We start from the raw sequence: 27575 nt of genomic DNA on the forward strand, positions 1-27575 counted from the left end.
TCCACAAGATGTAATATTTTTATTTACAAATTGTAAAATGATAGGTGCACCTAAAACAGCAACAAGATATCCAATAACACCATAATATACAATGGTTCCTCAGCGAGGCACAGCTAACATCTCGTATTCGCGAGGTCTGGAAGCATTGCTGTTGGGCTCTGGATTAATGTCTATGTTCTTTCTGTCAACGGTGGGTTTCAGAGTAAATCTTTGCAGAATGGTTGTAAAAAAGAGGAAGAGTTCCATGCGAGCCAGACCCTCGCCCATACACATACGTTTTCCTGGGAAAGAAGAAAAAAAATATCAAAAACTACTACTAAAAGCTTAGACTAGGACCAGTTTAGGGGCAACTGATGCCTTCTGCACAATCCAGCAATGGTGCCCATCCTGGAACCCTCTATTTCTTAACTTATAAGATATTCAGGATTTTTGATTGCTCTATAAATCTTATAAACCTTCAGTCTGAAGACAAAGGTAGACAAGCTGCATAAAAGTTTATAGGGCTGCAATGCTTTGTTTTAAAATGCACTTGTCCTTTATGGGTATGATAGCTAGCGGAAAAAACCCTATGGTGCCCCCTTCCCTTTGTGCTCTAAGCACTAGCAGAATTTGATCAATTATTATTCCAATGCTGGATTAGGCATTATTCAAAGGGTAACTTTTTTATGGCAAGGTCAGTATATTGTATATATGCAGAGTGTGTAAATAACAATTACCTTCATAGCCAATTTTACGGTTTGCACAAATTAAAGGTACCTCCAGGACCCATTTTCTAAAGCTTGCCTCTGTCTAAGCCTTACCCATTAACTGTTGACATAAATAGGACTGTAACTGATAAAACCCTGAGCATCATACTGTTTGATGAGACATGGAGTGCAAAGACTGGGACTTGAAATGGTAAAGTTAGAGGATTGGAAGAACACGGGAAGGTGCTGTTTACATTCCATTACAATCACCTCTCCTTGTTCCAGGATTTAGCTCTATTGAGGGTCTCTGGAGTAGAGGAAAGGCATATTTATAAAAAAAAAATCTTTGTTTCAACTATAGGGTATTGGTACTGGTTAATACTGGTATGAGAGCACTATTGGTGACCATAAGTGCATGGATTTAAGAAGTGTTAGGAGAATAATATGGAACTTTAATCTATGTATTTCAACTGTGTATTCACCTGTGGATGCTGAGAGTAGGAATGCCAACAATGTAAGCTAATTATTCTAACATATTTCATAGGAGGCTGCTGGGGAAGGTGTTCAGGCAAACTTATAGAAAGTTGAAAGCACACTGAGAACCTCAACAGAGTAGTGTCAATTTTTAAAAGTCAAATGAGCGGGAGTAGCAAAGTGACATAAGAGATGCAGAGTTGTAGGTCCAGAATAGTGACATCAATTTATAGCTACAGTAAATAACATGGCAGGGGTGCACAAATCCCAAGACGGACTGTAGACAATAGTAAATATTTTGGCAAGTAAAACAATTATTTTATAGGTTTCAAATAGGTAGTTAACTTTTCAGTTGAACTTTCACTTTAACCCCTTCCCAACCAGCCGCCACAGTTACACTGTGGCAGGTTGGCTCCCCTGGGCGAACCGTCGTAGCTGTATGTTGGCTCGCCTTTTGACCACTAGGGGGCGCAGCGCCGGAGTCAATGAGCGTGCCCGGCAGTCATGATGACCGCCGGACACCCGCGATCGCTTCACACAGAGACAGAACGGAGATCTGTCAATGTAAACAGACAGATCTCCGTGTTGTCAGGGGTGAGGAGAGCGATCTGTTGTTCATACTAAGTATGAACAACGATCGTTCTACTCACCCAGGCAGTCCCACCCCCCCAGTTAGCATAACTCCCTAGGTAACACAGTTAACCCCTTGATCGCCCCTACTGTTAACCCCTTCCCTGCCAGTGACATTTACACAGTAATCAGTGCATTGTTATAGCACTGATTGCTGTATAAATGCCAATGGTCCAAAAAATGTGTCAAAAGTGTCTGATCTGTCCGCCATAATGTCGCAATCCCGAAAAAAATCACTGATCGCCGCCAACTCTAGTAAAAAAAATAATAATAATAAAAATGCCATAAATCTTTCCCCTATTTTGTAGACGCAAACCAATCAATATACGCTTATTGCAATTTTTATTACCAAAAATATGTAGAAGAATACATATCGGCCTAAACTGAGGAAAAAATTAGCTTTTTTTAAAAAAAAATTGGGGATATTTATTATAGCAAAAAGTAGAAAATATTGTGTTTTTTTTCAAAATTGACGCTCTTTTTTTGTTTATAGCGCAAAAAATAAAAACCGCAGAGATAATCAAATACCACCAAAAGAAAGCTCTATTTGTTGGAAAAAAAGGACTTAAATTTTGTTTTGGTACAACATCGCACGACCGTGCAATTGTCAGTTAAAGCGACGCAGTGCCGTATCGCAAAAAATGGCCTGGTCATTGAGCAGCCAAATCTTCCGGGGCTGAAGTGGTTAAAGAAAAATACATATGTATTTTCTACAGACACAATTCTTTCATTTATGTAAGGTTCGAAATAAATACACATGCAATTCAAATCACAAAGTTTTAAGGATGAGGATCTTTACTTTAACCAAGTAATAATTAGATCCCATTGGGTCGAAGCTAAAAATAACTGTCACTTTTTGAAAATAAAGATTCTTATCTTGGTGTGTTAGTTTTGTGAACTGAGCCTGTATTCCGGATGGAACACAACCATGGTTTAAATTAAGAACTCACTGTACATCTAAAAATGATTAGCTATACTTGTTGGTACCTGCTGAAAATGGCATAAAGGCATCACTCTTCTTAAAGGTGCCATTCTCATTAAGGAAATGTCCAGGGTCAAATTTGTCAGGATTTTTGAACTGTTTGGGGTCCTTTAGGACTGAAGTTAGGATTGGAAACACCAAAGTTCCCTAGAGAAAAAAAAAATCACTTAGTTAACGAGAAACAGATTAAAAAAAGAATGTATTGTTAATAAACTACAAAAAAAAATACTAATGTACTTGGATCATACCATATTGAAATGAGGGAAGTATTAAAGGGCGTAGCAGGAATGCAGACTGCAGTCTATGGAACAGCTTTTCAGGGCCAGTAAGCCAAGACTCCAACTATGCCCTGCCAGCTCTTCGCACACTCAGATTTCATGCTGCATCAGTACTAGGCCTGATCAAGAGTCGCAAATAAATGTTGTTTCTTGAGGCCTTGTCTACTTTGTGGTTCCAGGTTTAGTCCCTAGGAGAATCCTATCCAGCACTCGGGTCCCATGAAACAAGGGTTCCCAGATGGTGGGCCCCTGTGCCTAATAGAGCTTTCCTGGCCACTGCCTTGGATGGACCCTTCATTATTAAACCACCACTCACTGCTGACCAAAATCAGCTTATAAATGTTACTGTCCGCAAGGTATTGGCTACACCAATGGGCTACCAGTGGGCTACATCTATGGGACATCAGTGCAGCATATTCATTTGCAGAGAAGAACATTTGCTTTAAGGTTTGTTCAACAGGTACATCATCAGAGAGGCTTTCTTACAGGAAAGCATATTACATAATATCTCAACAGTGCAGAGCACAACAGTTCCCATAACCGTACAGAACTTCTCAAGTTGTTACATCTTTTACAAGGGCCTGGTCCTTAGCATTAGTGGGAGGGCTACATCACCCACAATTTGATCACAGGCTCTCGTCTAGTCTATAGCTTTGGTGGAAATAGCAGTTGCACTCCCTTTGGTCTCCACTCACTACTACCCTGACTTTCCCCTGAGGATCCTTAGCAATCCATGGGCAGGACTCCAACATACAAGGGGACATACAAAATTCCACAAGGGCAAAATTAAGGAGAACAGGGACATCCAACTGTGCCTGCAAGAACTGCAACTGACATCCTCCCTGATGCATAACAGTAGCATCCTAACACCATGTTACATGGTTATTCCGCATCCCCAGTGTGTGAATTGAAAGATTTTTTTTTCTGTCTGGGTTCCATTGAGAAAACCTCCCTATTAAATCCTGCCTTGAGACAAAACAAGAAGTAAGTCAAGATCTCTATCCAAATAAAGGGTAATCCGCTCTTATACATGTGTCTCAAGAACAAGTGTTCCTATTGGAAACTTTTCTCTGTTTTCCTAACCCAGTGCCAGCTGACAACAATATTTTTTCCCTCAATTTAGTCCTAGTCCTAGTTATAGTGCTCACCAGTATAAAATCTTCCAAGCGGAGACACAGACAGCAATAAAAAATCTTGATAGAAGTTCTAACCCTTGTATACTCTTACTGAGGCTCTAGCTTCATACCAAATCATACTATTTCCCTATTATAGTAGTAATGCCACACAAAGGGTGAGGAGTCTTCCTGTGCCAGAAGTCAGCTTTTGTAGCTTACTGAGTTAATGAATTTGAGTTGTAGGCAGGCTCAGTCTACTTTTTCCACTGCAGGTGGTGCTCATCCACAACGGCCTTGTAGCTTGAGAGGAAGTCAAGAGGAACACAGTTCCTCTGTGATTTTCTGGGTTTCTGGGGAAGCAATCTGGTATGATGCTGCTACCCCATATGACTCTGGCAGCCATCTTGTGCTGTCCCAAACAGGTGCCCTACCTGTTTGGGACAGCACTAGCAGTAAGCAAAGGTTCCTGATGAGAAAAGTGTAGGGTCGCATCTCCTTTGGACATCATCCCACTTGGGCACAAGATGGCCTTTCTGCTCTCTTAACAGATGCTGTCAATCTGGCTGAACCCTGCTGAACCCTGCTCTCTTGACATTACTGGAAATCCTGAGTGCACCTAGTTGGGCAGCCTTTCCACTGAGCTTTTTGTAAAGTTTTGTAAAGTTTCAATACAAGTTTTTCATTGCACGTGACTGTGTGAATTATTGCCTCCACACCACACTGCACTCCACTTACAGGGAGAAGAGCAAATCTGAGTTGCTGAATTTTTTTCCTGAGTAGACTAATTCCATCATGACTCTGACTTGCGCAAATAAAATTGCAATAAATAAACTTATGTCTACATGAAAGATATGCAACGTAAGCACAGTCTGGCAGCTTTACAAGTCTATAGTACCTGTGTATCACTCGTTATGATTTTTTTGCCCCTGAGGACAGCCTATGGACAGCCTTAGGGTGTCTATAGGTTGCTCAATAATTACAAGTGAAGATGCATAATTCAAAATATAGCTCTCAATTATTGGTTAATTTCATAACAGTGAGTACATGATAACAGGTGCTTCTGGTACATAGAATCACCTACTATTGCATAGGGAGGTTTTCCAACTTTTTAAAAGGTTTTGCTGTAAGCGTAGCTGATCCTTCACTCTGGTATGAAACACAGAATAGGATCACAGGACAGGGTGAACTATTGTTAGTGCTGGCCGAGTGTCACGGTGGGTCCTGACACTGGAATAATTCATAAGAGGGTAGGAAGATATTCTACATCCTGACCTGTCATTCTAAAGAAGATACCTGCCTATCTACCTCAAGACGTAGGCCTGATTAAATCAGATAGATAGATAGATAGATAGATAGATAGATAGATAGATAGATAGATAGATAGATAGAACACAGAGACATCTCAGATCATCTTGAAGAGCACCTTCGGAATGTGATATCCTCTAAACATAGTGTCCCTGCTGGCTGCATGGAGTAGTCCTGCTGGTACAATATCAGCAAATCTCTGGATCTCGTGAATGGCAGCTTCTGTATATGGCATCCTACTCTTGTCCTCCATTGATGGACAGCGATCTCTGCCTATTACATTGTCAATCTCTTTATGGATCCTCTCTGAAGCACACAGAAAGAAAAGAGCATGAAAAAATATTAGATGCTGCCAAATCTGTAATTATTTATTTTTGTGCGATTACAAATTATTTCCAATGTGTAAATGTTACTATGTGTTTTGTCATATGCTGAAAAATGTAGCAAAGCTTACTAACATGAATAAGACCCCAAGGGTGATATCATACAATAAAGCTGTAGAGTATTTCTAAACTGTAGATTGTTTTTCCCATGCTGAGCAAATTGTGCCAGATTTCACATTTGGATTAAACAGGATCAATGGAGGTCATGCTTTTTCCACTACATAAGGCTAAGCAAAAACATTTATATAAATAAAGAGTGCTGCGCTGCTGTGATATACCAGTGTGTGCAATGAAAAATACTATATACACATCCAAAAAGTGAGACGAAATGAACTATTTAAATAAAGTACTAATACTCATAAAAAAAAACTCCAATAAAATCCAGTGATCCTAAATAAATACAGTAAATGTCCAGTGATGAAAAGTCCAAACAACACTATTAGGTAATAGTGTATTGAAAATGTTCAATCAGTGAACCATTCCACTCGCTGTGTCTCTTTTATGGGTGTGAATTCCACCTGTGATTTTCTACATCTAATATTCTACTGGTGTTTAAAACCCAAATCCCAGTGCTGTAAGTGCTTGCTGTATCTTCTCCAGTGCTCCACCAGCTAGTGAAAATATAAGAGTGGTCCCATACCTGTTTCCTAGACCTGCTATAACATAAAGTTCCCTCAGTTTACCCTAATATGGCATCTAAGTAATTATTTGCTGCACACACAGTTCCATAGAGGAGCTATTTGAAACATCCTTCTAGAAGCTTGTGCTGTGAAAACTTCCTCTTTCTGCTACTTGCACCACCAGCCATTAGGGACATAACTACTGTAGATTTCATGGGGGCAAAACTTTAATGGAATCCTCCCTCTGCGATTTCTATAAGTCACACTTAGCAATGTCTGGAATTTTGAAATGGAGACATCAGACAACAACCTTAGTGGGGCCTCCTTACCACCCTTGAGTCCCATAACTGCCGCATGGGCTGCTATGACTATAGTTACAGCATTGCAAATCACATTTCAACTTCAAGAACAGGTTTGAAACTGATTGGTGGCTTTGGGAAACATTTCTATCTCCTGTTGCATTGAGCAGTGTGAGTTCCAGGATCACCAGATTACAGAGAGTAATGTGGGCTGGCGTAGTCCAGCAATATCTAGATGAAAAACTGAATTAAGATCTGTGTTGGGCTTGTGTTGATGGCATCAGAGGGCATTGACAGGTGCAACTGACCTGCAATTAACCTCCTTCTGATTTGCATTTGACCTGCTCCAAGCAAATTTTTCATTCCCCCCATTACAACGCACAAAAACCTGTTAAAACACTTGCTAAAATTAGCACACTGGTGCATCTGGTGCTTTATGAAGCTTTTTAGGGGTGGTGATTAAAATACTGTAGCAGTTTTAAGAATATACACTGGTTAGGAACCCCTGTGTGAATTAATCAAACAGAGCAATAAAAGACAGTTCCAGTGCTAAGCACAGTTTCTCAGGTTAGGATAGTAATAGGCAGTAAAAGGGTTTGGTAATCAAAGGGTTACCCTCTTTTTTCAGAGAGGACATTGAGGGAAAACACAGATCTCCCAAATAAAATCAAAAGCAATGGAACTATTCAAGTAATTCAAGTGATTGAAGAATGGCAATTGACAGCAAAAGAACTGGCAGTGGAGGAGTTAATTTTAATTCAATGCATATTTTCGGAGATCAAGGACTTACAGGTCTGTGTCAGCTTTTGTGGATGGAATTGACCCAAATCAACCCAGGAGACTGGCAGTGGTATGTGGAAAGCCTTTAGGTGGGTTGACATTAGAGTGCCAAATTGACTTTGTAACAATGCGCAGGCAGTAAAATGGCAAGGGAGCTGTGTATTCAGTGTGCATGTTGTGCAAGGAATCCGGGGAGCTCTGTGTGTGGTATGGGTGGTGTTGTTGATTACCAAAAACAACATGTTCTAGAGTGTTTCCTTTCTACTGTCTGCATTTTCTAATGTCTGCACTACACAGTCACTTTGCTGCCCTATTGTCAACCCATAAAGGCTTTCCACACCGCCAGCTTCCTGAATCGATTGGGCTGATTGCATCCACAAAAGCCGGCATGAACCCGTAAGGCCTTATTTTCTGAAAATATGCATTAAACTGAATCTTTTAAAAACCTGTAAAAACTGTCTCTTACTCAGCAGACTGGTTGTACTCCCTGTTTGCATCTCAAAATTTACTTTTTCAATTTAGCCAGGAGTGTACCTTTAAAATAGTCAACAAGTGGCAATCATCCTTATTATTCTGGTAGGGAAAGACAACATTACCTTGTATTTCAGGGTATTTGAGTAGTATCAAGAAGGCATATCTCAATGTTACACTTGTAGTTTCCGTCCCAGCAAAGAACAGGTCAATTACCGTTCCTAATAAATTATCCCGATGAAATTCTGTTTTTGGGTTGTTCTTTTCCTGAAAAATATTTTCAGAGTCATTGTAGCATCTAAATGGGACATATGTCTAGCCAGGGCTTTTTTTTCTCAGAAAATAGGTGCAGAAACAGTAGATGACCCCCTAAAACCCCCCTCCCTCCACGCACACAATTTCGCCAATAGTGGAAGGGTCTTATACCGGGAGTGCATTACATACAGACTGCAGAGTTCCTGGGGGGGTGTTACAGAATGTAAAAAAGTATATCAGCGCACATATGACACAAAAATAACTAAAGCAGCTGAACACCAGGGTCAAACGATCAAATCCCTCCAAACATTCCCATATGACACAAAAATAACTAAAGCAGCTGAACACCAGGGTCAAACGATCAAATCCCTCCAAACAATCCCTCCAAACATTCCCTTGCCTTAAAGATCCTTGCTATCTGCTGACTTTCATGAGATTGCCTGATTGATCTTTGGGACCAGGTGAGAGGCCATTCGGTTTATGGTGAAGGGTTCCAGTATCAGTCACATTTGTTTGCTGTGATCATCACATTCCTGGTGGATTCATTTCTTCATATTTGGACATTTTTATTGGACATTTTCTGTGCTTCCTTTGTGATTTAGCTATTATATATTTCTCTATGGTTATTTTATTGATTTAGCGCTGCACCTTTCTATTAATTAGGGTGTTACAGAATGCAGAGTTCAGAGCTGCTTCTACTTGAAGAGTTCAGGGGGTGCTATGTACATAGTAGAATTCAGAGGTGCACTGCATACAGAGTGAAAAACTTAGGGGTGCACTACACACAGAGTGCAGAGTTCAGCCTTTTTCCACAGCTGCTTACCTCTGCATCCCCCATCCACATCTCACGTTCACCCCTCTTTAGCTCTGACCTCTGTATGCAACTCCCCTTCCACTGCCCTCCCTCCTTAAAAGCTCCACCATCTTCCACATATCTTACTTGTGTTGCTGTGTTGTGCTGAAGCACCCAGCCGGTTGTAGCACCCCCCTGCACACTGTAGGTGGCTCTGCCTCCTCATTTGCAGGGAGATCATCCAGTGGGGGGTGCCAGGATCTGCACTGCATACCGGGCACCTGCATCTCCCTTCTCCCCATCCTGCACTTAGTGGGAGTGGCTCAGGAGATCATATCTGTGGGAGCCATTGGGAGACAAGCTGCCACTTGTGAACACAGAAGCTGGACTTATGTATTTAGAAGTGATAGTGATGAGCAGGGAGCAGCAGGCCAGACCCGAAGGTGGTGGAACTGAGTTTCACCAAGTTCCAGATGAAAAAAAGCCCTGTTTCACAATCCAATGAAGTCACCACTAATCTTAGGTTTCCCACCTTAGCTCATACTGGTTTTTTTCCTTCTGCGTATTGGTGAAGCATCAGAGTTGAAAGAAACTCCTCCCTCCAGCTTCTTGCCCCTTCCTAGGAGTTTGGACAGGTGCCATTTGGCAAAGGAAATGGACTAAGCATGACTTTTTTACTAGAGCTCACATGTATTATTAATCGATCAGCGTACTTGCCAGGCGTACCTTTTAACTACATAGAATGTAACACAAAGCCACTGTATGTATATGTTACAATATGGTTGCCACTTTTGTACTTCTTACAAGCTAAACAGTAAATACTAAAATATCTCTTTAAAACATTTCTTGCATTCGATTCTAGACCAAGAATTGAAATCAAACCTACCTCTTCCATTTTTATGAGGAAGCAATCTATAAAGTCACGAATGCAATTCTCATCCAATGTCTCCTTGTGAGCTTCCACCATTTCTACCACAAACTCTTTAAGCTTTTCAAAATTTAGAAAAAGTTTCCGATGGGGGCCAGGGACATGGCTCATTAAGGTTGGGAACAGATTAAGAAGCTGAAACAAAATTTTAATTGCATATATAATAACATCCAATGACCTCCAATATCTATACATAATATATACATATATAGTGAAGCACAACTAAATAAACATATGGTAAATACCATTAATCATATTACAATATACACTATATTACCAAAAGTATTGGGAATCCTGCCTTTACACGCACATGAACTTTAATGGCACCCCAGTCTTATGCCCCGTACACACGGTCGGATTTTCCGACGGAAAATGTGTGATAGGACCTTGTTGTTGGAAATTCCGACGGTGTGTAGGCTCCATCACACATTTTCCATCGGATTTTCCGACCCACAAAGTTTGAGAGCAGGATATAAAATTTTACGACAACAATATCCGTTGTCGGAAATTCCGATCGTGTGTACACAAATCTGACGGACAAAGTGTCACGCATGCTCAGAATAAATAAAGGGATGAAAGCTATTGGCCACTGCCCCGTTTATAGTCCCGACGTACGTGTTTTATGTCACCGCGTTCAGAACGATCGGATTTTCCAACAACTTTGTGTGACCGTGTGTATGCAAGACAAGTTTGAGCCAACATCCGTCGGAAAAAATCCTAGGATTTTGTTGTCGGAATGTCCGAACAAAGTCGGACTGTGTGTACTGGGTATTAGTCCGTAGGGTTCAATATTGAGTTGCCCACCCTTTGCAGCTATAACAGCTTCAACTCCTCTGGGATGCCTGTCCACAAGGTTAAGGAGTGTGTCTATGGGAATGTTTAACCATTCTTCCAGAAGCGCATTTGTGAGGTCAGGCACTGATTTGGACGAGAAGGCCTGGCTCGCAGTTTCTGCTCTAAATCATCCCAAAGGTGTTCTATCCGGTTGAGGTCGGGACTCTGTGCAAGCCAGTCAAGTTCCTCCAACCAAAACTCGCTCATCCATGTCTTTATGGACCTTGCTTTGTTCACGGGTGCACAGTCATGTTGGAACAGGAAGGGGCCATACCCAAACTGTTCGCACAAAGTTGGGAGCATGAAATTGTCCAAAATGCCTTGGTATGCTGATGCGTAAAGAGTTCCCTTCACTGGAACTAAGGGGCCAAGCCCAACCCCTGAAAAACAACCCCACACCATAATCTCCCCTCCCCCAAATGATTTGGACCAGTGCACAAAGCAAGGTCCATATAGACATGGATGAGCGAGTTTGGGGTGGAGGAACTTTACTGGCCTGCACAGAGTCCTGACCTCAACCCGATAGAACACCTTTGGGATGGATTGGGGCAGAGACTGCGAGCCAGGCTGTCTGGTCCACATCAGTGCCTGAACCTCACAAATGCGCTTCTGGAAGAATGGTCAAACATTCCAAAAGACACACTCTGTAACCTTGTGGACAGCCTTCCCAGAGGAGTTGAAGCTGTTATAGCTGCAAAGGGTGAGCTAACTTAATATTGAACCCTACGGACGAAGACTGGGATGCCATTAAAGTTCATGTGTGTGTAAAGGCAGGTGTCCCAATACTTTTGGTATAATAGCGTATATAAAATTGTGAAATCCAGTCTCTCAAAATATACCGTATTTATCGGCATATAACACACACTTTTTTCCCCTTAAAATCAGGGGAAAATCGTGTGTGCATGTTGTACGCCGATCCCCCGCCGATTGTGAGCCTTTTGGCGGCTCTCCGCGGCTCTCGGCCATTCTCGGCCGCTCTCGGAGACTTTCGGTCATTCTCGGCGGCTTTCGCCCGCTTTCGGCCACTCTCGGCGGCTCTCGCAGTCCTGCGTGAGCCACCGAAAGCTGAGTGCGTCTGAAAGCCGCCGAGAACGACCGAGAGCCGCCGAGAACGGCGGTGCCATTTTCAAACGACAGATTTTTGCAAACGAAGGGCAAGGCTACAGATGGACACTGACAAGGCTGCAATGGAGGACAAGATTACAGATGGACACTGACAAGGCTGCAATGGAGGACAAGATTACAGATGGACACTGACAAGGCTGCAATGGAGGACAAGATTACAGATGGACACTGACAAGGCTGCAATGGGGGACAAGGCTGCAATGGGGGACAATGCTGCAATGGGGGACAATGCTGCAATGGGGGACAAGGCACTGGACACTGACAAGGCTACAGATGGACACTGATGAGGCTGCATTGATGGGCATTTAAATGTAAGTTTTTTCCTTAAAATTCCCTCCTAAACTTGGGGTGCGTGTTATACACCGGCGCGTGTTATACGCCGATAAATACGGTAATTGAGTATCTCCTGTACATTGTAAAAGTACTGAATGTACTGAACTTCACCAAAACACGTTTCTGAAATTCAGAGATTTCCTGTCAATTGCTAACCTTTTGCTAATGATTGCTAATCATTTGAAAAACAACTCTAACCAGTGCTGGGCCTCAAATGTCTTGTTTGTGTGACTGAAGTTTAAAAAAGTCTTGGCAGGTCCCTTTTAACCACTTGGCGTATGTGCTATAGCTGAATGACGGCCACAGTGCGGACCTAAATTTCTGGGAGGCCATCATATGATGTCCTCCCCTTTGCACACTCCCCACGCGTGCTGTGATCACCGAGTCACTGACACTTGGGTGATGACAGATCCGAGTAAGGGGCCGATCCTGGCCTCTTACCACGTGATCAGCTGTCAGCCAATGACAGCTGATCACATGATGTAAACTAAAAATGCTCGGTAATCATCTTTTTTTTCTCCTCACGCTGACAGCATGAGGAGAAAAAGAAGCCGATCACCAGCTTATGTGCAAGGGACATCGGTCCTGAAGGGGAAGAGGCAATTCTGCCTCATCTGTGCCCACCAGTACCCCCTGCCAGTGCCACCTGTCAGTGCCCACAGTGCCCACCAGTGCCACCTATCAATGCCCATCAGTGCCACCTATCAATGCCCACCAGTGGTGCCAATCAGTGTCACCTATCAGTGCTGCCTATCACTGTAACCAACCAGTGCCGATCAGTGCCCATTATTGCCACCCATCAGTGCCCATCACTGCCACCCATCAGTGCCCATCACTGCCACCCATCAGTGCCCATCACTGTCACCTATCGGTGCCCATCAGTGCTGCCTCATCAGCGTACATCAATGAAGAAGAAAAATGACCCGTTTGCAAATTTTTATAACAAATAATAACAAAATATATATATTTTTTAAAAATTCAGTCTTTTTAAGTATTTTTAACAAAAAATAAAAACCGCAGAGGTGATCAAATACCACCAAAAGAAAGCTCTATTTGTGGGAAAAAAATGATAAAAAAATTTCATTTGGGTACAGTGTTGTATGACCGTGCAATTGTCATTCAAAATGCATCAGCGCTGAAAGCTGAACATTGGTCTGGACAGGAGGGGGGTTTAAGTGCCCAGTAAGCAAGTGGTTAAAACAGGGTGGGGATACTGCTTTCTGCATGATGTCCACTCTGTATGCATTTATGTTTCTCACTTAAAATGAATGAATGAATGAAATGTGAAGCCTGCAGTGCCATACGGACTGTTCTCTGCATAACGCTATAGAGATCACTCAGCAAAGGTGAGGCCTGTCACATGACCTATCAAAGTCATATGACAGGTTTACTCCTCTCGACACTTCTTTCCCCGTTTATTAGATTGAATGGATCGTCTATTGTTTCACGTCCTAAAAAAAAACCTCTCTATTGCTTCTGGTAGCCATTATCTCAGAACATGATGTGAAATCTATAATATTTTCATTGTCACTGTAACAGGAGGTAAGGGTAAATCTTCCAATTAGGAAATATATATAAATATACAGTGCCTTGAAAAAGTATTCATACCCCTTGACATGTTTTGTCATGTTACAATCAAAAATGCACATGATTTTTATTGGGATTTTATGTGATAGACCAATACAAAGTGGCACATAATTGTGAAGTGGAAGAAAAATTATAAATGGTTTTCAATTTTTTTTACAAATAAAAATCTGAAAAATGAGGCGTACATTTGTATTCAGCCCCCTGAGTCAATAATTTGTAGAACCCCCTTTTGCTGCAATTACAGCTGCAAGTCTTTTTGGGTATGTCTCTACCAGCTTTGCACATCTAGAAAGTGACATTTTTGCCCATTCTTCTCTGCAAAATAGCTCAAGCTCTGTCAGATTAGATGGAGAGAATCCGTGAACAGCAATTTTCAAGTCTTGCCACAAATTCTCAATTGAATTTAGGTCTGGACTTTGACTTAGCCATTTTAACACATGAATATGCTTTGATCTAAACCATCCCATTGTAGCTCTGGCTGTATGTTTAAGGTCATTGTCCTGCTGAAATGTGAACCTCCGCCCCAGTCTCAAGCAGACAGGTTTTCTTCTAAGATTGCCCTGTATTTGGCTCCATCCACCTTCCCATCAACTCTGACCAGCTTCCCTGTCCCTGCTGAAGAACAGCATCCCCACAACATGATGCTGTCACCACCATGTTTCACAGTGGGGATGGTGCATTCAGGGTGATGTGCAGTGTTAGTTTTCCGCCACTCATAGCATTTTGCTTTTGGGCCAAAAAGTTCATTTTAGGTCTTATCTGACCAGAGCACCTTCTTCCACATGTTTACTGTGTACCCCACATGGCTTCTTGCAAACTGAAAACATGACTTCTTATGGCTTTCTTTCAACAATGGATTTTTTCTTGCCACTCTTCCATAAAGGCCATTGTGGAGTGTACGACTAATAGTTGTCCTGTGGACAGATTCTCTCCACTGAGCTGTGGATCTCTGCAACTCCTCCAGAGTTACCATGGGCTTCTTGGCTGCTTCTCAGATTAATGCTCCTCTTGCCTGACCTGTCAGTTTAGGTGGACGACCATGTCTTGGTAGGTGCCATACTCTTTCTATTTTCAGATGATGGATTGAACAGTGCTCCGTGAGATGTTCAAAGCTTGGGATATTTTTTTAGAACCTAACCCTGCTTTAAACTTCTCCACAACTTCATCCCTGACCTGTCTGGTGTGTTCCTTGGCCTTTGTGATGCTGTTTGTTCACTAAAGTTCTCTAACAAATCTCTGAGGGTTTCACATAACAGCTGTATTTATAGTGTGATTAAATTACACACAGGTGAACTCTATTTACTAATTAGGTGACTTCTGAAGGCAATTGGATCCACAAAATTTTAGTTGGGGTATCAGAGTAAAGGGGGCAGAATACAATTGCATGCCACACTTTTCAGATACGGTATTTATTTGTAAAAAAAAATTGAAAACCATTTGTTTATTCTCCTTCCACTTCACAATTGTATGCCACTTTGTGTTGGTTTATCATATACATTCCCAATGGAATACATTTACGTTTTTGGTAACATGACAAAATGTGGAAAATTTCAAGGGGTATGAATACTTTTTCAAGGCACTGTATGTGTATATATATATATATATATATATATATATATATATATATATATATATATATAAAACACTGTATAGTGTGCATACACCTACAATCTTACACAATATAAATATTTACCTGGCCCAATCGTGAATTCAGCAGAGTTACAACTTCTTGAATAAGTTTCAGAAGGGTCATGAACTTTTTGTCTTCATAGTCGAATCTCTCTCCAAAAACAATGGAGCAGATGATATTGGAGACAGACAATCTTAGCAGATGCATTGGGTTTATTGGTCTATCTGTTATTACACAAGCAGAATCAATCAGTTATTTTATCCCCAACATCAGTATCTATAATTTAGAAAACCGTTTCAAATCTATGAGGACCTTGGTGAAAAATACTAAAAGATTACAGATTAGTCTGGCATAAGAGATGAGTTGAAGGTTCATTCCGAACACAAACTCAGACTGAACTTTGGCTCTTTCGGCATTCAGACAAAATTAGTCTGGCATAAGAGATGAGCTGAAGGTTCAGTCCGAACACAAGCTTGGACTGAACTTTGGCTCTTTCGGCATTCAGATGAACACCCGAAGGTATACCAGTTAGGCACATATAAGTTTTAGGTGTAGACCAGTGACATCATTGACCAAATATAGCCATCTCTATATTTTGTCAATTAATTCACCTGGGAGACCACCCTGCCCCTTTGTATTTATGAGCTGTCAGCCGCCAGACCTGTCATTCAGTGAGAGTGAATCAACAGGACAAGACATGCTTCAGCGAGCGGTGCTTTTTTCTATGGCAGGTCAGCCAGGGTCAGGTATCATGATTGACATGGCTCTACTGTACATTACTGTACAATGTGATTGATGGTGAATGTACATCATGGGTCTTTTTGTGATTTTTTTTAATTGAAGAATTTGTCAAAAAGACGTAGATGTTTTTCTTTTACTGTTTATATTTATTTTATGAATGTATGCCTTATTCATTAATCTGGGGATGGGCTGCCCCTTTGTTGCTAAATGGCGCTTCCAGATTCAGATAAGCTCCCCATGCACAGACTCCCAAAACCACTAGGCCAGGGTTGTCATTCAACATGTGGACAAGGTGTTTTCCAGGTGGGTCCCCCCATGTTGATGGCATGTGGCCTGGTATGGTTCGGCAGGGGTGTGCACACTTGCCCCTGCTTTTCTGACCTGCCAGGCTTCATGCTTGGACAAAGGTCTGATATGGGCTTTTTGGGGGAACACACACTTTTTTTTTGTGTGGGTTTTAACCTTAATATTCATACCAGACCTGAAGGATGTTGTATGAATAAGGGAGAACCCCATCCTGTATTTTTCTGTGTGTATGGGTCCCCCATTAACATCTATACCAGTCCCTCAACTAATATAAGGGTCTGGTATAGCTGAATGAAATATCTATCCACTTTGTTTACATACTTCACAGGCAGGGTCAGGGTATCCCCCAGACATGTTATTTAATGGAGTTTTACATTTTTAATGTTTAAATTTAAGCATTACTAAAATCACTGATCCTAGCCATGTTATGCTGGAATTCTGATGAAAAGAACTGAAATCCAATTAAATAAAGGGGCAGGCAGGGATAGTAAGGCTGGGGAGGAAAAGGATATGTTGTCCTCCAGCCAGTAAATGAAGTGGGCTCTACTTAACTTGATACAGCTTGACAATGTGCAGTGAAATCTGAATAGGCAATTTCAGTACAGGAGAGGAGCTTGTACAACTGTGTAAGACTGAATTTAAGGATGAAATTTAGTTTTAAAGATAAACTATAGCACAGAATAAATTGTTGTTTGAAATAGTTTAGTAATATACAGTACTTTGTTAACTACTATGTTTTCCATGAATAGGTGACATACTATATGCCTCTGTGGAATTCTATTTCAAGTAGGTAAGTGAGTGAGTTAGGAAATGAGAATGCTTTCTCCAAAAGGTCCTTTAAGATTATACAGCCTGATCACTTCCCTACCCTCTTGTACATTAGGCAATTTGGTCATTTTGCTGCCTTTTGTGTACATCAGGAGATGCACTGCACTCATCACATCACAAGGGAGCACAGCTGAGGTCCGTTCTGAAATTTCAGTGGTATCATTGAAGCCCATATTACAGCCCCCCTCAATGCTCAGGACTTTTTTTTTTTTTATAAAACATCAAGTGCCATGAGAAATAATCCAGGTAGTCATTGACATATCTGATCATACTGTCACACCTGTCTAGCAGTAGGGATCTATGGAATTGATGTTAGAAAATGTATAGTTTTCTAATAATAGGCTGGATAATTCCATGTAGTGCTAAGTCAGCATTATCTCCACCTGCCTTTACTCTTCATAAATCTGTCCCTGAGACACCGAGCTTCCTCCTGGATCCTTTCTTCCACACTCCTCTTCCCCATCCCAAAATTTCTCAGTGTTGTCAGGGAAAATCGACGCATTGTCTTCCATCTTTCTCCATTGCTCATGATGACCCCTAAAAAAAGGGAAAAGTTTTATACATATTGCTCTTACAGACCCCTTAAAACTCAAACATTTTAACCACTTCCCTACCGAGCCAATTCTGACATTTCTCTCCTACATGTAAAAATCATCATTTTTTTGCTAGAAAATTACATAGAACCCCCAAACATTATATATGTTTTTTTAGCAAAGACTCTAGAGAATACAATGGCCATTGTTGTAACTTTTTATCTCACACAGTATTTGCGCAGGAATTTTTCGAACGTGTTTTTTTTTGGGAAAAAAACAGTTTTGTGTTTAAAAAAAAACAAAACAGTAAAGTTAGCCCAATGTTTTTGCATTTTGTGAAAGATGAAGTTACGCCGAGTAAAGAGATACCTAACATGTCACGCTTCAAAATTGCACACGCTCGTGGAATGGCGCCAATGTTCGGTACTTAAAAATCCCCATAGGCGACGCTTGAAATTTTTTTACTGGTTACATGTTTTGAGTTCCAGAGAAGGTCTAGGGCCAAAATTATTGCTCTCGCTCCAACGTTCGCGGTGATACCTCACATGTATGGTTTTAACACCGTTTTCATATGTGGGCGGGACTTACGTATGCGTTTGCTTCTGTGTGCGAGCACACGGGGACAGCGGCGCTTTAAAAATTTTTTTTTTTTTTTATTTTGACACTTTTTTGAAAAAAAAAAATTGATCACTTTTATTCCTATTACAAGGAATGTAAACATCCCTTGTAATAGCAATATGACATGTCAGGTGCTCTTAATAGTGAGATATGGGGGTCAATAAGACCCCATATCTCACCACTAGGCTGGGAAGCCTGAAATAAAAAAAAAAAATAAAATGATCGCCGCTTCCCAGCCGAAGCGGCGCTGTTTTTTTGAATGGAGAGGCGGGGCGTGATGTCATAACATCGCGCCCGGCCTCCGACGATCATAGAGACTCCGGCGACCATCTGGTCCGCCGGAAATCTCTATGATCTACATCGGGCGCCGGCGGATCCACTCTCCGCCTCACCGATCGGTGAGTCGGAGCAAGCACCAGAGGGCGGCGGGAGGGGGGACGTCCCCTCTCGCCTCCTATAGGAACGATCAAGCGGCAGAACGGCCACTATGATCGTTCCTATGGTGTAGAGATTCGCCGGCTGAAACCGTCAAGATCTGAATGATGTCTGTAACTACAGGCATCATTCAGATATACCCGCCCAAAGCCCAGGACGTCATATGACGGTGGGCGGGCGGGAAGTGGTTTTTAAAGAAAGACCTATTGATTCCTTCTGTATTGCATGAATCCCACCAAGGATATTATCAGCATGGAGCTTGTGTCATGTCTTTCCATGGGGTTCTTCCTACAATAGGAAAATATACTGATAATGTTAGTTCACTTAAAAAAAATATGAAAAGATGAACTAGCACCTTACACCCTCCCAGGCCCACCATGGGTGATAAGCTCTCAGTGCCCACACAGTCAGTGTAGCAGTCTGGGATTTGAAGTTCCTGCTCTGTTCCCTCTTATATCGGCAGGGCTTCTGGGATAGATCAGAATTATTCTCTCTGCCAGTGTTAACCAATCAGAATCACTCTGATCTGTCCTGGAAGCCCTGCATAAGGAAGAGTGGAGAAGAGTGGAAAGTTGGCATGTTTGGTCTCTATCAAATCACAGTTTCATTCTGTGGTCATTCTGCAAAAATATGTTGGTTGATCAAGATTGATCAATTGAGGTCATGTTGGTCCTGAGGAAACAGGGAATCCTGCAAAATGCGTCAACCTCGACATCAACTTACTTCTATGCTTGTCACATGACAATTGTCTGATGTAATGACCTCTACAATGATAAGTGCTGTATATTGGTTGCTTTTAATAGGATGGAATAAAGATTTGTTAACTTTTTAATTCTGTGGTTCACTTTTTCAAGGCACAAATTAGAGGCCCATTATTATATGATTGGTTGCAATATATCCCTAAGGGATGGTGCCCCAAATGGTTAAGTATTGTTGCACTCTTTCCCGGGTATACATTTTTGTCTGGGGCTTTATTATACCTCACCCAATGGTATACCCCAGATATATGGCCTTCTCTAGCCCAATGGTACATTTTTTGGATTGGCTGTAAACCCGGCTTTTCAGATAGAATCTAACACGGCCTGAACCTTTGATAAATGTGAGTCCCAATCCTCACTATGGATGATCATGTCATCTAGGTACGCAGCAGCATAGGCTCGATGTGGCCAAAGGGTCTTATCCATTACCCATTGAAACATGGCATTCTGCAACCCAAAAGGCATCCTCCAATACTGGAAAGATCCCTCTGGAGTTGCAAATACATTTTTTTCCAAGAGAGGAATCTGCCAATACCCTTTCGTCAGGTCCAATGTCGTCATATACCGAGCTGTCCTTAGGCGATCAATCAATTTGTGCATGTGTGACATGGGATAGGTGTCAAACGTAGTTATCTTATTCAAGTGGCAAAAGTCATTCGAAAATCGTCAACTTCCACCTGGTTTGGTCACTAACACAATAGGGCTGGACCAATCACTATTTGACTCCTCTATAACCCCCAGTTCAAGCATTTTTTTTTACTTTTTGGCAAGTTGCCTCCTGCCTGGCTTCTGTAATTCCATAGAGTTTCAACTGGACCCCTTCCCCTGGTGGGGTAATAATGTCATGTTCAATCCCAGACATCCCAGGTGGCAATTCTGAAACATTTTCTTTACTGCAGAGCACAAATTCTCTAGCATCCTGTTGCTGAGCTTTTGACAATCTCCACTATTCAGACCTCAGGGATTAGCGAGTTAGGTGAAGCAAGAAGTAGGACAGTCTCCGTGACCAAGGATCTCCTATCCTTTCATGGTTTTAGCAAATTTATATGCTCAGGTTTCCATCTTCCTGGCTGGCTAATTTTGTAATTCACGTAATCTATTTTTTCCAACGCTTCATAGGGACCCTGCCATTTGGCAACGAATTTACTGGGGACCAACACCCTATCACCCCGTTAAAAAGAGCAGACCTGGGCCTCACAATTGTAAATCCTCTGCTGACCCAACTGGGCTTGAGCCAAATGGTCCTTTACTTTAGGCATCACTTGCGCAATTTTGACTTGCATTTTTGCTACATGTTCAATCACACTTCTATGTGGGGAACTCTTATGCCCCATACACACGGTCGGATTTTCCGACAGAAAATGTGTGATAGGACCTTGTTGTTGGAAATTCTGACCGTGTGTGGGCTCCATCACACATTTTCCATCAGATTTTCCGACACACAAAGTTTGAGAGCAGGCTATAAAATTTTCTGACAACAAAATCCGTTGTCGGAATTTCCGATCGTGTGTACACAAATCCGACGCACAAAGTGCCACGCATGCTCAGAATAAATAAAGAGATGAAAGCTATTGGCTACTGCCCCTTTTATAGTCTCGACGTACGTGTTTCACGTCACCGCGTGAATAATCGGATTTTCCGACAATTTTGTGTGACCGTGTGTATGCAAGACAAGTTTGAGCCAACATCCGTCGGAAAAAATCCTAGGATTTTGTTGTAGGAATGTCTGATCAATGTCCGACCGTGTGTATGGGACATTACTCTCCCATGTTTTTTTTGCAATGTCCAATAATCCCTGTGGGTGCCTCCCCTATAGTAGCACAAAAAGGAAGAGAACCCTGTGGATGATTGGGGAACCTCTCTGATAGCAAGCATTAAATAAGTAGTAGACAATCCTAATTCTTTCCATCTTTATCGACTGCCTTCCTTAATACAGTATATGTTTTAATATTTTGTTAAATCTTTCAACTAACCGGTCTGTTAGAGGGTGATACATGGAAGTACATAATTGTCTCACCTTCAGAATTTTGTAAAGCTTTATTTACTTTGAAGATAAACAGGGTGCCCTGGTCGGTCAGTACTTCTTTAGGAATGCCCACACGCCTGAAAACCTGAAATACTGTAGCTTGTTGGTAATTGTTTTGGCGGAGGTGTTTCAGAGAGGAATAGCTTCTGGATAATGGGTGGCATAGTCCATTATCACCAAATTTTGTTGGTGCCCTCTACCAGACATCAGCAAGGGGCCAACCAAATCCATGGCAATACTCTCAAAAGGGACATCAATGATGGGCAGGAAAACCAAAGGACTATGTAAATGTGGCATTGGGGCAGTAATCTGACATGCCAGACAGGAAGAACAGTACATTTACACATCCTTAGTGTTCCCAGTCTAATAGAACCTCTGTATGATTCTTTCTTGGGTCTTTTCAACTCCTAAATGTCCCCCACGAGTGTATCTGCTGAACTGTTCTGAGACCAACTTGCTGTAAGGTTTGGGCACCACCAGTTGCTCAATGGTTTCCCCTGCCCTCTGTGACACCCGGTATAATAGGTCCCTTTCTATGATAATGTATAGGAGGGCAATCCTCTTGTCAGGGTTAACTCCTTTGTATCTTGTATGAGCTACACCTTTGAGGGGAGAATGGTGTGTGAGGACCATTTTTGGGTCCTAGGCAGCACAACACCTGATGATGAGGATACTGTCTATCAAATGGACAGTTAGTGGTTGCGTAGTAAGGTGTACCTAAAACAAACAGTTACATGATCAAGTGATTCACAATTAACCTTTATTAGCTAGGAAAAAAGTATACAGCCAATACCAACACTAATAATTTGTCTTGGGATTAACTGCATTCACATTGATGCGTGCTGGCTAGCAGAAATGGCACCAGTAGATATGAATCCAGCTCTTCCCAAGCCAGTTAATCTTCTGGGTTTAGTCTGGATCTAATCACAAGATTCTGCCTAAGCCCTAAAGAAGGGGGAGGTCACATCAACAATCAAATTTTCTATATACTGCATTCCTAATCACTTGATCGTGCAATTGTTTGTAATAGCCTAGGTACTCACTCACAAAAACAATAACAATTTTTGGTTCCACATGTGTGCTTCCATGTAAATGTTTATGTTTGAATAGATTTCACCTTTAACAACTTTAATCTTACCTTTGCGTTACAACTATTAGTTTTAGTGATTGTCTTTGGATTGATTTTAAATGATTAAAGCATCAATAACATACATATAAACAAGTTAATATCTAATGAAAAGAAATGATGCCTATTTCTGACCCTCATGCTAGAGGACTTGTTTTGTTTCTCTATAAGCACATTTTAGCTAGTACTTACACTTGTCCCCCCTCATATGTCTCCAAATGGGAACTAGACCTTAATCGCTCATTTAATGCTACTGAATTGTCTAGTATATGGTCTGCCACTAAGTCTGCTTCTTTTAATGTGTTTGTTGTGGAAACTAACTTTAAGGTGCTAACCCGTTGGTATTTTGTCCCCGCTAGAATATCGAAATATGCTTCTGATTACCCTGGAGCTTCATATTTGGTGGGATTTCCCAATTTCCCAAAAATTCCGGAGGGCAGTTTTTGACTTATGCCGCGTACACACGAGCGGTTTTGCTGTTGGAATAAACTCTGAAGGTTTCTCCGACGGAATCCCTATGGAATTCCTCTCAAGCTGTCTTGCATACACATGGTCACAGCAAAGTCTGACCGTCAAGAACGTGGTGACATACAACAAATATGACAGCACTAGAAAGACCGAGCGCTTCCGTCTCGTACTTGCTTCAGAGCATGCGCCATTTTTGGTACGGCGTAACAGCATATAGATGAGCGGGTTTCCCGATAGTAATTAGTTCCGCCGGAAAAATTTAGAACATGCTCTCTATCTAAGTCCGTCTGATGGAAAAAGTCCGATTGGGCATCCACACGGTCGGAATATACGATGAAAAGCTCCCATCAGACTTTTTCTGACGGACATTCCGCTTGTGTGTATGCGGCATTAGCCTCCAAAATCTTTGATACACTTATACAGCCCAATCCTGCTACAGCCCTATTAAACCTGAAACCTGATGGGATCACACAGAATCAAGTTTGCCTTCTTTTACAGCTCCTAACAGCCGCAAAACAAACCATTGCTAAGGCATGGAAAATGAAATATTTAATTCTAGCTGAAACCATACACAGAACTAATAAAGATCTTATTCGTGCTAAAATGGAAGCAATCGAAAGAGCTCGAATCGGTCAATTTGAGAAACTCTGGCTTCCTTGGGTTAAGCATTGTTTACCTCCAGACTTTGATGACTCACTATTATTGCCTTGGTAGTTTTGCCTTGACTATACTTTCTATTCAATTTGGATCGCATCACCACTTGTTACCCCCCCCCATTCCCTTCCCCCCTTTTTTCTACCCTCTTCCCTCTACCTACTCCTATTTTTTGTTTTCTACCTTTCTTTTCATATTGTGTGGTAGTTGTAAACAGATTATCTCTTCTGTTTTTAATATATGCCTATTAGATTGATCTCCTTATTACTGCTTTTGCAAAATGAACCAATAGAATAGAATAGAATTTTATAATGCTTTCAACAAAATACTTCATTTATTACATTATTATAAACTCATCCTGTTCATAAATTGATATGTTTAGCTCTATTGCTATTTGTATATAGTACCACCATCCTTATATGTACTCAATTTGTCAATCTTTGTTATATTTAAAAAATTATAAACAAATTTGACGAGAAAAGAAATGACACCAATTTAGGATAATTATTTTGTTTTTAGGATCTTACCAAAGTCCTTAAAGAATAATTCTGTTAGATCCATATCCCCTCTGTCACTGAACACATCACTGCGATCAACCAGAGCCTCCTTCACAGCATCGTAGCCAATCAGCATGACCGCTCGATTGGTGGCAAGATAGACTGTATAAACAGGTCCGTACTTTTCACCTAGCTGTTGATAGAGATTTGTGTTTTCAAACAGAGTTGTACAGGTTAAAGCACAGCTGGGACTGTTAGATAGATCAGGCAATATGCAAACATTTGCTTTGATGTCTTAGGCTGACCATAGGCAAGAAGATATTTCACCATGAGCAAGGCATGGTGACATATCTGCCTGCCCTCGCTCACATCACTGAAGTGCCAGGACCCATCTCAATCTTTTTCTCCTATGCAGCCTACTCTGTGATTTGGTATTATCTCTGTGAGCTCCATTTCCTTTATTGTTTAGAAAGTGTATACAGTGCTTCCCAGTGAAGATCTTTTAACCTGAGGCTTGTCAGACTGTTCCTGCACATGACTGCCCCTAAAGTCTATAACCAGCCTTCAAAAGTATAGTGACAAGGGAAGAATTTAAAAAAAAAAAAAAAAATAATCAAAAATCTTCCCATGAGAAAATACACTGTATTGTCAAAAGTATTGAGACACCTGCCTTTAAACACACATGAACTTTAATGGCATCCCAGTCTTAGTCCTTAGGGTTTAATATTTAGTTGGCCCACTCTTTGCAGCTATAACAGCTTCAACTCTCCTGGGAAGGCTGTCCACAAGGTTTAGGAGTGTGTCTATGGGAATATTTGACCATTCTTACAGAAGCGCATTTGTGAGGTTAGGCTCTGATGTTGGTCGAGAAGGCCTGTCTCACAGTCTCCACTCTAATTCATTCCAAAAGGGTTCTATCGGGTTGATGTCAGGACTTTTTGCAGGCCAGTCAAGTTCCTCCACCCCAAACTCACTCATGCCTTAAAAGTTCCCTTCACTGGAACTAAGGGGCCAAGCCCAACCCCTGAAAAGACAACCCCACACCAAAATCCCCCATCCACCAAATGATTTGGACCAGTGCACAAAGTAAGGTCCATAAATAGATGAGCGAGTATGGGGTGGAGGAACTTGACTTGGTCCCTTAGTTCCAGTGAAGGGAACTCTTAAGGCGTCAGCATACCAAGGTATTTTGGACAATTTCATGCTCCCAACTTTGTGGGAACAGTTTGGGGATGGTCCCTTCCTGTTCCAACATGACTGCGCATGAGTGCACAAAGCAAGGTCCATAAAGATTTGGATGAGTGAGTGCTGACCTCAACCCAATAGAACACCTTTGGGATGAATTAGAGTGGAGACTGTGAATCAGGCCTTCTCGTCCAGAATCAGTGATTGACCTCACAAATGCGCTTCTTGAAGAATGGTCAAACATTCCCATAGACACACTCCTAAATCTTGTGGACAGCCTTCCCAGAAGAGTTAAAACTGTTATAGATGCAAAGGGAGGGCCAGCTCAATATTGAACCCTACGGACTAAGACTGGAATGCCATTTAAGCACGGAAAGCATGTAAAGGCAGGTGTCCCAATACTTTTGACAGTATAGTGTATATGCATTTAGCATATCCTGTATAGGAGTCTGATTCCTGGACTGTGGAGCAGGCACTTTTATATATCATGCATTTATTTCCAGATGAGCCCTTTTCACCAAATCCCAGGGAAATGTATTATGTATGGTAAATTGAGACCAAAATTGTATGGCTCACCCCCTGCCCCCTCTACTTTTCTTTCTACGTCTCCTTGTTGACCACTTATTGTTATAGGTTTGTCATCCTTATTGACCATTCAGGGGTCATATAGGGGGGTTATTGAACAGGAACCTATAGAAGCAGATTAACACCCAATTAATTTTTCAAGACTCTGTGGGTCTTCTTAAGCTATAGAAGTGATTTTTGCTTTTTGTTAGAGTTTTCACCACCATTTTGGGATAAATGTGACTCAGACTAAAAAAAGTAGCAGTTTGGGTTGTACCTTTTCCTGAAATTTCTGAGAGCTTTTTCCTAGAATACAAGAAGAGTGCATTGTTGTAGAATTGTCAGCATAATTATTCTTACCTTCACCAGAGACTGTGGCATTTCAGTGGTACTAATCTGCAGAATATTCCCCAGAAATGGCAGAGGGGTAGGTCCTGGTGGCAAGTCTTTCTTCTTAACATTCATCCACCATTTAATGAGGTAAATCAGAAGAGTGACCGCAGAAGCGAGGAGAAGTGTTGCTGCGACGTTCACTGCCATCCTGACAATAACTTCTATGTACTGTCTACAAATCACAAACTGCTATATTTATTTGTGAAGAGAAACTTGGCAACATTCCAACTGTCATTTTATCATTGAGGACAGGTTGAGTGTGTTGGAGTTTGGTCAAGTTACAGGCATATTGCATAACAGATTATAGCTATGCTAATGATTACTTATCCTGCAGGTTTTTAAATACCAAGAAAATGCAGTATCTGTGTAATAAACTTTTCATATACATTGCATTACATTGCATTTAAATGTAAGTCCCCTTCGCATCTGCTGTTTCTCCTTATCTATCGACCACCAAAACCAAACCCATCATTTATCGCTGAGATGTCAAATCTTCTCACAACTTTCTGCACATCCTCTGCCAATGTTATAATTTTGGGCGATATGAACATCCACGTTGACACCCCTTACTGCCGTTCTGCAGCTGAATTTCTTCAACTACTGGATTGTTCTCATTTAAAACAACTTCTTGATGTCCCCACACACACCAGGGAGCATACCTTGGATCTGGTCATTACAAACTCTGCTCCTCTCACCAACCTGCAGGTGTATGATCTAGGTGTGTCTGATCACAAGGCCATCTCTATGGATTTGCCATCCCCATCTGGCCTTTACAGGCCTAAGCGGAATATCTGTTTAAAAAAAATAAAAAACATAACTTTTGGCAGCAGACTTTCAGCATATTTCCACACATTTTTCATCAGTTGACGAAGTAGTGGATTATTACAACAGCCAACTTTGCAGCCTCTTGGACCTCCATGCCCCTGTTAAAACAA

At 41.5% G+C, this 27575-nt stretch overlaps 1 protein-coding gene across 2 annotated transcripts; it reads right to left on the minus strand.

Moving 5' to 3' along the window:
- LOC141107711 (cytochrome P450 2H2-like) lies at positions 1 to 26841 on the minus strand. Of its 2 annotated transcripts, none has more exons than XM_073598631.1 (9): positions 26608 to 26841; positions 24529 to 24691; positions 17767 to 17920; positions 15572 to 15728; positions 9958 to 10134; positions 8149 to 8290; positions 5589 to 5776; positions 2778 to 2919; positions 1 to 281 (listed from the first exon to the last, which is right to left on the minus strand). In XM_073598631.1, the coding sequence occupies exons 1-9, from the start codon at positions 26785 to 26787 to the stop codon at positions 100 to 102; spliced, it is 1485 nt and encodes a 494-aa protein (XP_073454732.1). In that variant the 5' UTR covers positions 26788 to 26841; the 3' UTR covers positions 1 to 99. The 2 variants fall into 2 exon arrangements, with proteins under 2 accessions (XP_073454732.1, XP_073454731.1); XM_073598630.1 differs by having other exon boundaries at positions 15572 to 15732; positions 17771 to 17920; positions 26608 to 26840.
- Positions 26842 to 27575: the final 734 nt, after the last annotated feature.

Source organism: Aquarana catesbeiana, linkage group LG09 (genome assembly GCF_042186555.1).
Source record: "Aquarana catesbeiana isolate 2022-GZ linkage group LG09, ASM4218655v1, whole genome shotgun sequence".
Taxonomy (NCBI): domain Eukaryota; kingdom Metazoa; phylum Chordata; class Amphibia; order Anura; family Ranidae; genus Aquarana; species Aquarana catesbeiana.